This window comes from Monopterus albus, unplaced genomic scaffold (assembly GCF_001952655.1).
Source record: "Monopterus albus unplaced genomic scaffold, M_albus_1.0 scaffold277.1, whole genome shotgun sequence".
NCBI lineage: Eukaryota > Metazoa > Chordata > Actinopteri > Synbranchiformes > Synbranchidae > Monopterus > Monopterus albus.
In genome coordinates this window covers 298,051-311,646 of record NW_018128157.1, presented here as the reverse complement: position 1 = coordinate 311,646, position 13,596 = coordinate 298,051, and the positions used below count along the sequence as shown (strand labels likewise).

The 13,596-nt window shown below is 48.8% G+C and overlaps 1 protein-coding gene across 1 annotated transcript; it reads left to right on the top strand.

Annotated features, from left to right (window-relative positions):
• The first annotated feature begins 639 nt into the window (after positions 1-639).
• On the top strand, positions 640-12,788 carry pygb (phosphorylase, glycogen; brain). Its single transcript, XM_020622318.1, has 20 exons — positions 640-1,113; positions 2,236-2,337; positions 2,773-2,851; positions 3,046-3,149; positions 3,214-3,345; positions 3,552-3,663; positions 4,214-4,296; positions 4,379-4,522; positions 4,872-4,964; positions 5,455-5,601; positions 6,172-6,335; positions 6,670-6,784; positions 8,057-8,158; positions 8,251-8,398; positions 9,094-9,152; positions 9,510-9,651; positions 10,216-10,423; positions 10,765-10,899; positions 11,157-11,223; positions 12,118-12,788. The coding sequence occupies exons 1-20, from the start codon at positions 871-873 to the stop codon at positions 12,280-12,282; spliced, it is 2,544 nt and encodes an 847-aa protein (XP_020477974.1). The 5' UTR covers positions 640-870; the 3' UTR covers positions 12,283-12,788.
• The last annotated feature ends 808 nt before the right edge of the window (positions 12,789-13,596 follow it).

The following is a 13,596-nucleotide window of genomic DNA, read 5'->3' as shown; positions in this document are numbered from 1 at the left end:
CCACCTCCCTCTTCACTCTACGCTGCAATTCCTTGTAATCCTGTCTACTGTCTTCAGTCCTTTCTACGTCCCACTTCTTTTTAGCTAGCCTCTTCCTCTGAATGCTGTCCTGTACTTCCTCGTTCCACCACCATGTTTCCTTATCTTCTTTCCTCCTTCCAGATGACACACCTAGCACCTTCCTACCTGTCTCCCTGATCACTTCTGCTGTAGTTTCCCAGTCATCTGGAAGTTCTTCCTGACCACCCAAAGCCTGTCTCAACTTCTGTCCGAATTCCTCACAGCATTCTTTCTTTTCTGTCCTTCTAGGTTCCTTCCCTTAACACCAAACCTGCCCATCACCTCCTCATCACCTTTGTTCCCCTCACCAACATGCCTGTTGAAGTCTCCCCCAATCACCACTCTCTCCCCTCTTGGAATACTCTCCATCACCTCATCTAACTCACTCCAGAATCTCTCCTTCTCTTCTAACTCACACCCTACTTGTGGAGCATAACCACTGACTACATTCAACATTACCCCTTCAATTTGCATGTTTAAATTTGGCATGTTTTTACGCCGGATGTCCTTCCTGACGCAACCCTCTCTATTTATCCGGGCTTGGGACCGGCACAGACGTCACTGGTTTGAAACCCCTGTGGCTAGATTGTCAGAGACTCTGTCCTATGGACCCCTGATTGTAATTAGAAACAGAATCAGAGTGAGACATCTTCCTTCGCTCCAAGCTCCTTTTTGGTTAGACCACATTTGGCCCCGCCTATTGTCACTTTGGGAAGTGGGCGTGGCGGTACGTTGTGCTCCTGTTCTATCGTCCAGGTGTTCTTTGCAGTCCAGTCTCTACGCTCCTTCTGCGGTTGTTTTTGTGGAAACATGGCGACGCCACTGACGGACCAGGAGAAGCGGAAGCAGATCAGTGTTCGTGGCATCGCGGGGCTCGGCGACGTAGCGGAGATCAAGCGCACTTTTAACCGACACCTCCACTTCACCCTTGTGAAGGACCGGAACGTCGCCACACCCCGAGACTACTACTTCGCTCTGGCCCACACCGTCCGGGACCACCTGGTGGGCCGCTGGATCCGAACGCAGCAGTACTACTATGAGAAGGACCCCAAGGTAGCGCAGGAACCCGCTAACACAGCCTGGTTTCCGGTGTGCCGAACTGACCCTGAGCTCCACTTACAAATATGTTGTTTCCAACTTTCCACAAACATTTACAAACATGAAAACACGAGACCGTTTGTTTGGTTTGATGTTCGAGAGCCAGACATAAGTTCGTCTTAAGTTTAACCTACGATGGTTTGTTTATTTTGGTATGACATGAAGTTTGAAAACTGTTTCCGTGCGTCGAGACTCCTGCAGTGGGCGTAGATTGTGTTGTGGAGCAGTTATTGATTTATTATTATTATTGTTATTATTGTTATCGGATTTGGCCCAAATATGCTGATGTAGCGATGTTATCGGGAGAACATACCAAAATAAAAATGTCTTGTATCGTGTGTTTCTTGTTTATGTGCGCGACAACATTAGATTGTCACGTGTTTTCAGTGGAGTTTGACTCGACTTTCTCTCTGCAAGATGAATAGAAGTGGACTGAACTCAGTCGAGTCGTTTGGCAGCTTCAACTCGCTTTACTATTAGGTTTTAATTTAATGTTTGTGTTTTCAAGATTCACTGTGTGGTCGTCTCTGGGAGGAACCGAGACGAAATCCTCTTGAGTTACCTTGAAGGTTTAATATTTCCTTGATTATCGGCCAAAGAACTAATATTAGCTGAATCACGGTTGTTCAAATCGGCTGAAGCATCATTATTATGTGGTCATGACCATAAACAAACCACATTTAGTCTGAGACCAGCTGTAGGCCTGTTTCCCTCCAGCAGAGGAGATGATGAGCACACATTTCCCTCTGTGCAGGTGTAACCGGGGTATAGAGACCCAAAGGCGACCGGTTACACAGGTTTCACCCTGTGCCACTGCAGACTTCCCTTAGTAATTCAGTTAGGGTCACTGGTTTAGACATATCTTTGTGCAGGAACAGCAGAAGAACCTGGAACCATGATGGCTTTAAAGTGAAATGTTAACTCTGTAGCTGTCGGCCCCAGTCGTGTCACTTGTCTCTGTGTGTGAATGTTACACACAGAGTGAATCAAGAAGCCACAGATGGTGAGAATGACCATGTGGTGTACCAGGGTGCTGTGGTTCTGATTCTGATCACTTGATGTCCCATGTCTGTCTAGAGAGTTTATTATCTGTCTCTGGAGTTCTACATGGGCCGAGCACTGCAGAACACCATGATCAACCTGGGCCTGCAGAACGCCTGTGATGAAGCCATCTACCAGGTAACACCACCCCTATCCCTGTGTGTGTGTGTGTGTGCGCGCGCGCTGCCGCTGACACATCAGGTGCACATTCCTTGTGGAGCCCGGTGCAACACTGAACCGACAGTGACAGATATGTGCAGATGAACTAGAGTTGATGTGGAGCCTTTGTCTTCCAGACTGTGGTGTCTGAGCTTCGTCTGAAGGTTTTGCTCAGTTGTTACTAAACTGAATATTCAGCATTTATAAATCTGCTCCGTTAAAAATGAAAACAATCAAACTAAAACAGCAAACGATGATACTGTAGCTTTAATGTTTTTGTTGCTAAATGGTTTTTAATTCTCAACTGTTTCCTGTCATAGTTTCAACTTCCTCCTTGTTCCACCACAACTAGGAAGTTAACACAAAAACCTCAACTCACACGGCTGATGCTCACTGTCCTCTGTCTGTGTGTAGCTGGGCTTGGACCTGGAGGACCTGGAGGAGATGGAGGACGACGCCGGTCTCGGTAACGGAGGACTGGGACGACTGGCAGGTCAGAGGTCACATTTTCTACTTCACCATTAACAAAATGCAACATCCAGCCCACGATTCTTCCTCGAAGCCGAGATGTGCAGAGTTAGAATGCGACCAGTTGTGCTGCCTCATGTCCCAAATTTCCACAAATGTCCTCATTTTCTGACACTGTCCTCACATTAAAACAACGTCCCCTCCTGGCGTCTCCGGCAGCTTGTTTCCTGGACTCCATGGCAACCCTCGGGCTGGCGGCGTACGGTTACGGTATCCGCTATGAGTTTGGCATCTTCAACCAGAAGATCAGAAACGGATGGCAGGTACGCACGGATACCTTTTTTTTCAGGCGTGTGATTGGTTAATGTGTTGCTTGGCCCCCTTCAGGTGGAGGAGGCAGATGATTGGCTGAGGTATGGGAACCCCTGGGAGAAGGCGCGGCCTGAGTACATGCTGCCAGTTCATCTGTATGGTCGAGTGGAGAAAACCGAGAGCGGAGTCAAGTGGGTGGATACACAGGTGGGACTGCATTCACTCAGACTCTGAGTTGTGTGGTGTCAAGTTGAATTAAAATGTTTTCAATGTGTCAAACAGTCTCACAACTACAACTTGTCAACTGACACATTAGGTTCCAGACTGTGCTGTGGTACAGTTTTGGCTGCAGTGTTTACACATCAGTAATATTTATCATGATTGTTGTGCACACTGTCTGTGCGTGTGTGCAGGTGGTGCTGGCAATGCCCTATGACACTCCAGTACCTGGTTACCGGAACAACACGGTGAACACGATGAGGCTGTGGTCGGCTAAAGCTCCAAACGACTTCAATTTGCAGAACTGTACGTCTGATCCACCACCACAACACTGATTTAAAACCTAAGGCCACAAACCCCATCCAGAGACCAGCAGCACCAGTGAACGTGGTGTCCTCAGCGTAATGTGTGGGAGTCCAGACCCTGGTCCGGCTCATCGCTCTGTGCCCCCCAGTGAACCACACCGCTGCACTGGGGGCCACGGGAGGCCCTCTGTTTCCAACACACAGGTTGTTGTGTGCAGTGTGACCAGTGTTAGTGAGCCCTTCACCGTCTGTGAGGTGCTTCAGTTTGATTTGATTACATGCATGAACGTGCACAACCTTGATTCCCCCCGTGTTGACCGCCGTTTCCTTTCACGTCCCGCTGAGCTCCGGGCTAAGTTTGGCTGTAATTAAGTGCATCGCCTCTTTCATGCCGGCACACGTGTAGCTGGAGCCGACCGCTTTGCAACAGCAGTGAACTGGGACCGCTCATGAAGAGCAGTTCCCCAGAGACAAGCTAGAGCGGCTGAACCTGCAGTGTGTGTGTGTGCTGGTTCCTCAGTCTGGACTCTGACGACTCTGTGTCTTTGCAGTTAACACTGGAGACTACATCGAAGCAGTTCTGGACAGAAACCTGGCTGAGAACATCTCCAGAGTCCTGTACCCCAACGACAACGTGAGTCTGTCTCCCTCTCACTGGTGGACGGTCGGAGAGTCTCGGTGAGTACAAGTCAGTAACTGTGGATGTGTGTTTCCAGTTCTTTGAGGGGAAGGAGCTGCGTCTGAAGCAGGAGTACTTCGTGGTCGCCGCCACGCTGCAGGACATCATCCGCAGGTTCAAGTCCTCCAAGTTTGGCTGCAGAGACCCGATCAGAACGTCCTTCGATGCGTTTCCTGAGAAGGTGAGAAGCAGGAGACAAAGCCCCTGTTCCTGCGCAGAAGCCGCCCTTTATTTATCTCTTGCTTTTCTGGCCTGTGGCCGTGGTGACTGAGGTCGGGCCCTGAGGGCCTCACTGTCCCGCTCTTCTTCTACACTTACTTCAGCGGGTGAACTCGCAGCTCCCTGAATTTGTACTCGGATGTTCACAAAGGAGTTGGTTTTCCTTGTGTAACTTCATTACTACAATGACCGACACCGAACGATGATGGCAGTCTCGCAGCACTGTGCTCTCGTGATTATCTTCCGCTTATTTCTCGTGTGTCTTCTTCTTCTTCTGTGGTGGTGACTCATGTCCTCCCCTGTCCTGTCAGGTGGCCATCCAGCTGAATGATACCCACCCGGCTCTGGCCATCCCTGAACTGATGCGGATCCTGGTGGACATGGAGAAGCTGGACTGGGACAAGGTTGGAGACTCCCTATGTAACCTGTGAGAGGGTGTGTCTGTGCTCAGGTGCACATCTGTCCCAGTGGACAGCCGGACATCAGAAACCTCGAGTTTCATCCGAAGGTTCACAGAGGGTGGTGGAGAAATCAGTTCATGACATTTTGTGTCAAAGTAAAGAAAAATGTGAACCCAGGTTTTAGAAACAAGTGTTAGCATCTGTAAAAATAAGTAGGCAACTATTTCAGTATCTTGTCAGTATGAGAGGACACTGGTGGAGTAAATGTGTGGTTACTTTGCTCAGCTCACAACTGAGGAGTGTGTCTGTAGGTGGGTTTCATCTAACAGCTCATCAGGGCAGCAGTAAAAGTCAGATGTCCTGGTGTCCTTGAACGCACCACATGTAACTGAACTTGGTCGCACAGCTGCAGAGTGACAACATGACCGATGAAGAGCTTTCACCCATATGACCTTCATCATCCATCTTAATGACTGTTTGTGCATGTGTTCAGGCGTGGGACATCACCTGCCGCACCTGTGCCTACACCAACCACACGGTGCTGCCCGAGGCGTTGGAGCGCTGGCCGGTCCACATGTTTGAGCGGCTGCTGCCTCGACACCTGCTCATCATCTACGACATCAACCAGAGACATCTGGACGTAAGAGCCCGCTGTCATCTACTGGACTCTGTCCCAAAACATGTCTCCACACATGACGTTTGACTTGGGTTCAAAAATACGCACAGGACTCTACTGACCTCTGACCTCAGATCCAGAAGTACACACATGTACACATAGGTCCACTCTTCTGACCGACTTCTACTGAGCTCTACTTGACTCAACTCTCCTGCAAACATACGTGACTGCACCGAGTCTGCTGAGCTCGACTGCACCAACACACACCTCAGTATGAAACTACTGGAAATCAGATGTATGACACTCAGGTTGACATGAGACTTTACTGTGCACTATCAACTTGAATACAGGAATACACACATCTCCCCCCCGACTCTACTCGGGTCTCGTTGACACGACACTGGTTCCTGTGACTCGGTGAAAAAGAAAAGCACCCAGCTGACAGTAGACTGTCTGGGTGGAAGATCCTACTGCAAAACGCACAGACCTTTATTCTTTCACCCAAAACAAACAGTGACTGGTTTTTCTTGTCCACTCCTCCTGTCAGACGGAGCTGCACACAGTTTATTACAGTGTCTGTGTTTCCCGCCACAGAGGGTCGCCGCCATGTTTCCTGGAGATGTGGACCGTCTGCGTCGGATGTCTCTGATCGAGGAGGGAGACCCCAAGAAGATCAACATGGCTCACATGTGTGTGGTCGGGTCTCACGCTGTCAACGGAGTCGCCCAGATTCACTCGGACATCATCAAGACCACAGTGTGAGTCCGCAAGAAATAGCCAATCAGCGTAGAGAACCACAGGGCGGAGTCCTGTTGAGGCTTCTCACTGACACATGGCAACACGGGGTCAACTTCATTTTGCCAAACAAATACACTTAATGTCTTTGATTAAATCTGCACAGAGGTGCATGTAAACTACCAGTTGCCTGGTCGGTGGAGGCGGGGCTTCTAGTTGGATTGGGTTTAGCCTGGATAAAATACAGTCTAGTGTCCCATAAAGCAGCACTGACGTGTTTTACAGGGGCTGAACATGAATGTTGGCCCTGAAATGAAAGCAGGTCGGTGGCTCTACTAACAGGACTGTTTGTCACAGGTTTAAAGACTTCCACGAGGCGGATCCGGACAAGTTCCAGAATAAAACTAATGGCATCACTCCTCGTCGCTGGCTGCTACTGTGTAACCCCGGCCTGGCGGACGTCATTGCTGAGGTACACGCTCACCTGAGAGCCACCTGTGTGGGCGGGGCACAACGCTGACACGTCACATTTGTCTCCCGTGGTGTCATGAGAAGGCGTTCATAAACCGTAAGGCTGGTGATTTGTTAGTTTATTTTGCTCCAACCTACGGTGGTCCATAGGCACGATATTGAAAATGTTTTCATCCATTAGAAAATGATTTTTCAAAAATAAAACCATGCCTCAAATAACCAAGGTCGCAAGCTGCTGTAGCTAAAGCTAAGAAGTGACAGACGGTCTGTCCTCGTCCCACAGTGGCTGCAGAAAGACGCATCACTGTTATTGTCTGACCACAAGGACACAGCGTGGTCCTGCTGCAGACGCGTGTGGCCCTCAGGGGTACACACACATCACTACGTACACGGACCCTCTGCGGCCGTGTGCATGTGTTCAATGTATTCAAACCTGCAGGGTGAGGTTGTGCCGAGTTGCCACTGGAGGAGGAGGAGAAGGAGGCGGAGGTGTTGGTTTGTGGTATTTACTGTATATGGGCAACCAAGATGATGGTCTGCTGTCATCTAAAGCAGGTGTGGGGAGAAGACGGACAGTCTATTAAACTGATGCACATCCAAGGTAACGAGATGTGGAGGGTTCTGCATTAAAGTACCTGTCTGTCTGCAGCGCACACCGTACGACATCCACGCAGCACTGCAGTGTGGCTGTTCGTTCAGATGTAGCCCTGACGTCACGTTATACTACCGAGCCGATCGCTAGCAGTGAGGTGCGCACCCTCGTGTGCGCTTCCAAAGACTACACTGACCCATATGTGCACTGATGGCATGCGGGGGGTTTGAGACGCCCTCTGCAACGAGTGTGCGGTGGCCCTGCTCAGCTGCGGTGCTAATGTCCCTTCTTAGCATTTGCCACATTAGCCTGCACGCTGTTTAATCTGAGGCAGGGTTTTATTTCTTTCTTTATTTATATTTCAGATCGTTTTAAATTGGATGCATTTTTTAAAATATTTTTGAAGGTGAGCATTTTTAAAAATCAGCATCTCTGTTTATTTTTTTCATGGAAGAAAGAATTTTGGATATTGCACCTACAGGCCACCGTACAAATGCCATCCGCAGACTAAAAGCAACAGAGAACATGGTGAAGTCACCAACGAACTCAGCAGCTCGTTCTGTGCAGCAGGAGGAGTTAGTGGAGGGGTGTAAACAGAGAGACGTCTCCCCTCGACACTGTAAAGGCTTATGGCTGTTTGTCGTCACATCCCGTGTAAACTCGGCTCCTCTTCCTCTGCAGAGAATCGGAGAAGGTTTCCTCACCAACCTCCAGCAGCTACAGAAGATCCTGCTGTTTCTCAAAGACGAGGCTTTTATCAGAGACGTGGCCAAAGTCAAACAGGTGGAAACGGCCCTCACATCTGTTACTGTACCTGTTACCTGTCTGTCTGTCCTCTACCCGTCCGTCCCTCTGATGCATGTCTGTCCTCTCAGGAGAACAAGCTGAAGTTGGCCTCCTACTTGGAGAAACAGAACCAGGTGAGGCTGAACCCAGACTCTATCTTTGACGTCCAGGTGAAGAGGATCCATGAGTACAAGAGGCAGCTGCTCACCTGTCTGCACGCCATCACGCTGTACAACCGTAAGACCAACCGGCCGTTGCAGTGCCCTGCAGCACATGTTTTATAGTGGTCAGTGTTGTGAAGACCACAGGAAGACTAGTGACCCCCCCCCCAGGTTTATAGTTTACATGAAGATCCACAGAAGTGCACTGCACTCACCAAAGATAAAACCTGAAGCATCTTATCTCAGTGACGAGGGCTGTACCCGACTGTCAGTCAGCTCTTCTTCCTTTCTTTTTTAAATACGTCTATACAGCCTAGACTGTCAGAACATCAACTGGCATGCGTTTCACTGATGATGTCGACCACATTAACGCCAAGTTAAACCGCCACCTATTTAATGTATGGATTTGTCAGGCAGCACAGTTGTTCCTGTTGAAATGATGCTCTTATAGGCAGTTTCTTCTTCTCAGACTAGTTTGTTCTGCAGTTTGCTAAATAGCTCCGACCTTAATGCGCATATGTGTATCGGACAGTGTCACTGGTTGGACTGGGACACGGCTAAATGCCGACTGTTCATTTAAAACCATGAGTGGGTGATCTCACACCTGAGCTCTGCACTTGTCCATTACTGATGTGAAGATCCAGTCGTCTCCTTTTGTCAGGAAGGTTCTGAAGCGCTACAGCTTCCAGCCTGTGTCGTCTGCTGCTGTTCACGGAGCGGAACAGGAGGCGTCGGCATCAGCTCAGTGATTCTCCACTTGTTTATTTTCAGGGATCAAACTGGAGCCTCACAGGGCGTTCGTTCCGCGCACAGTGATGATCGGAGGGAAGGTGAGTACAAGTACTAACAACACGCAGTAAATACACTCTGTCACAAGTAAAAGTATCTGAGTATAATCAGGACCGGGTAGTCAAATGTGAACGTCTTCAGCTGGCCTGGGCTGGGACAGCGCCACACAGACCCGTCTTCAGATGCCTCTTCTCCTGCTCATGCAGGGAAGTGGACGCAGCATGTGGCTGATTGGTTGGTTTTCACTGAACTGATTGGTTTGTGGAAATTCAGGAAACGGCGAGCAGTGTCACCAGAGTTTCACTGCAAAGTTCAGGTTTGAAGTTTCACGTGGAAAATGACACTGTTGAACAGACAGGTGCCGCTTTCTGACAGTCGACTGCCTGTTGCTCCCGCAGGCAGCTCCCGGTTACCACATGGCGAAGCTGATCATCAAGCTGGTCACCTCGATTGGTCTTGTGGTCAACAACGACCCAGGGGTGGGCGACAAGCTGAAGGTGGTCTACCTGGAAAACTACCGAGTGACTCTGGCTGAGAGAGGTGAACCAGTCACACTCAGATCTACCGACATGTCCCAAACAGCAGCTCTGGTGTAAAGAAGAGACTGGCGTTTATCCTGCTCACGCTTCCACACTGTGTGTGTGTGTGTGTGTGTGTGTGCGTGCGTGTGTTTTCACCGCTCAGCCATCAGAATTCAGAAAAACAAACCAAGAGACACATGTTGTCAGTTGTCGTGATGTGACATTTTCAAACTTGTGTTTTTGTTACTGGAGAAGCCACGTGTGGATTTTGACAAAGGGCCCCTCACACACTCCTACACAGGAGCCCCAGTCGTTGGTGTGTGTGTGTTGTTATGGTTTAGTATTTTTGTCATCACTTTGTGTCTTTGTGCTCTGGTTGTTTTGTGTCTGTCAACGAACTTTCAAACTAAATGTGTCACTGCACACAGAGGCACGGGCCCCCGGAGGCCAGTGACCGGCTGTGAAACTTTGAGTTGCTGTAGAAGTTGTGCTTTCCTGATGATGATGATGATGATGATGACGACAGTGACAAAGATGACGTGCCCGTGTGTGTGTGTGTGTGTGGCTGTTGTCCGATCCCCAGTGATCCCGGCTGCAGACCTGTCCGAGCAGATATCCACAGCAGGAACAGAAGCCTCTGGAACAGGAAACATGAAGTTCATGCTCAATGGAGCTCTGACCATCGGCACCATGGACGGAGCCACGGTGGAGATGGCCGAGGAGGCCGGAGAGGAAAACCTCTTCATCTTCGGCATGAGGGTGGCAGACGTGGAGGAGCTGGACAGGAAGGGGTGAGCTCGCACTTCCTGTCTGCACAAAGCATCTGTAGCCTGATGCTGTGGTGTATTTGAGGGCAGGAACTCCTCTCGTGGTGCATTCGAGGACTCTGATATCACAGTTCTTTACAAACAGGCCTGCACCTTGCAAAGATTTTCATTATGGAACGTCTCCTGATTAGTTTCTCAATCATTTAACAGTCATTGATTAGCTGCAGCCATGAATGAAACAGCAGAGCCAGATGTCAGAGTCCTTAAATGCATCAGCAAGGAGGGCTTCTGATTAGTTTGACCTGACAAGAGGTCAGAGGTCACCGCAAACACCTCATTTCCTGTTCACCTGCGTTTACCTGCAGCTACAACGCTAGGGAGTACTACGAGCGTCTGCCGGAGCTGAAACTGGCTGTGGATCAGATCCAGAGTGGCTTCTTCAGTCCCACACAACCCGAACTCTTCAGAGATCTGATCAACATGCTGATGAACCACGACAGGTAAAAACCCGTCAGGCAGACGGGGTCAGGCCAGGGTTATAGATCATTTGTACTCTGAGTTTTAGACCTGAATCCTGGGACATGTCCTCGTGGTGTGTTTAGCCTAGCTTAGCATAAAGACTGCAAGAACTGTTAGCAAAGATCGGTCACCTTTGAGGTTTCTACGGCTGCTCTGTTACTAAATGATGCACACTGAAATGTCGGCGTTTGTTCTCAGTGCAATGATGCTGAAGTCTCGTTTTCACCGTCTCCTCCAGGTTTAAGGTGTTTGCTGACTACGAGGCCTATGTTGCATGTCAGGAGCGAGTCAGTGAGCTGTACAAGGTAACCAAGCACTCCACTGTTTCCTGTTGTCAAGACCAAGTGTCTTCAACATCCCACAGTGAAGTGTTCAACACTTAAAGGACCCCATGTTTTCCAGCTACCTTTGGCTGTTTATCAAAGAAGCTGAAACATTAAAGCTGCAGTATGTCACTTCAAATATTTCTCTTGTAAAAATCTGCTCCAAAACGTGCCTTAATGTGGAGAGGTGCCATCAAAGCTTCCTGCGACCCAGACTCATTGACCAGCGCTGGCAGCAGTGCAGAGATATCAGCCTCTAAAAGGTTTTGAGTGGGACCGACCTCTCTGACCAGAGATTTTCTATTATTTCTGCTTGGTCAGTGAATTTGGCTGCATTTTCATTTATTGTAGTTTCATTATGACAACTAAGTGACGAGCTGGGCGGAGCGGGGTGGGCTGATCTGGAGTCTCATGCTGCGCCACCTTCAGTTCCCTACTGTAGCTTTAATTCATTAATCACCAGAAAAATAAATTGGAAGTATTTGGATAATAATACTCATTATTATACATTTTCAAGCAGAAACGGTGAATAAATACCAAATATTTTCTGGTTCCAGCTGCTCACAGGACGTTACCTCGGACCCTCAGTTTAAATTACAACAAACATATTTTTATCTTTAGACCTTTGCAATAAATGTGGACATATTATTTTAAATAATGTATGACACAGTTGGACAGGCAGACTGGTTTACAGAAATGTTCATGGGTTCTGCTGTGTACTTGCATCACTAGTACAACAGAAGAGCAGGGCACTGGTGTCCCACAGGTAACCACTTAGGTAACCAGTTAGGTACAGCCCTGGTCTTTTATCTTGGGCACTCGGCCGGGGGAGTTTCCCGTCCTTCACTCATCTGACAGCCAGTGTTTCCCCTGCAGAACCCCAGGGAGTGGACCAGGACAGTGATCCGCAACATCGCTGCATCTGGAAAGTTCTCCAGCGACCGAACCATCTCCCAGTACGCCCGTGAGATCTGGGGAGTGGAGCCCTCTGACGTCAAGATCCCACCGCCCAACGAACCGCCCATCGAGTCCCGTAACTGATCAGGATTTGTCCTGCAAGTATTTAACCCAGTGGGTCTGAACTGCACACACTCTGCAAGGTGTTGTCCTCCAGAACACATGAACTTTGGCTGTTTTTTCTTACAAGTAATGTTTGTACCTAAATCCACTTTAACAGATTTATAGGCTTTAGTCTTCTAAACAAGATATGAACATGACAAGGACCCGGTCAGAGAATCCCAGAGTTGTGCTAACAGTGAACTACAACGTCCCCAATGCAGGTGTTTCTAACAGTATGTAGCACAAGTCCTCAGTCCTGCTCCCTGTTTGTTTTTGAAACGGTGGCGCTTGTGTCCTGTTCTGTGTTGACACTCCTGCACCGAACAACCAGCCCTCTTACAGAGACCAGGCTTCAGTCTGGAGCTTTATAACATGTTCCAGTGTAGACACATGTTTTTAGTAGGGCTGCACGGTAAATCGTTGTGTGGGCGTGATTCTGTCTCATGTGACAATGATTCTGTTGTGTTTGCATTAGCAGGGAGACACCTTGCATCAAACCAAGTGCTCCCTTTTCCTCGCTGAGCTGCGTTAACCAATAGCAGGAAAGTGTTGCATCATGGAGACAGGCAGAGAAGACTGATTCAAAAACAAGTCCAACATGTCTGCCTGCCCTTGGCGATTGGGGTGTAAATCGCTTTGTGGTTATTGGTTAACGCAGCTTAGCGAGGAAAAGGGAACGCTTGGTTTGATGCAAGGCATCTCCCTGCTAATGCAGAAAAGGTAGAGTCATTGTCACAGGGATCTGAATCACGCTTGCCCTAGTTTTTAGTGACTTTCAGGATTGACAAACTCCTGTTATAACAGTTGGAATGAAGCTACAGGATGCCAGAACACCTGAGTGGCCAAAACACAAAACTAAGCAGTTTTTAATCCAGGCAGGTCCAAGACTAACACAGGATGCACCGATGTACGTTTTATTGGACCTTTTATCGCCAGACCCTGGTGCAGTATGATGGTCTGAGATTTGTATCATTTGAACCTTTCCGGTATTAAGACCAATACCCAGGACTTCTGAGAGCTCTGTGTGCAGGAAGCACTGAAGGTTCGCTGCAGAGTGGACACTTTACTGGGCAGAGCTGGTGGGGCTTGTGCTAAACACTGGCAGAACCACATGTAGGTGGGCCAGAAGTCCCCATGAAACCCCACTCGGTCTAGTCACAGACGCCAATGCTGGTACAACTTAATTAACATGTTTAAAGTTGAAATGATTGTGATTTGGCCTTCAGACAGATTCTCTAATGTTTCTGCTGCTGGATTTAAAACCAACATCCCATTCATGTGCAGCACTTACTGCTG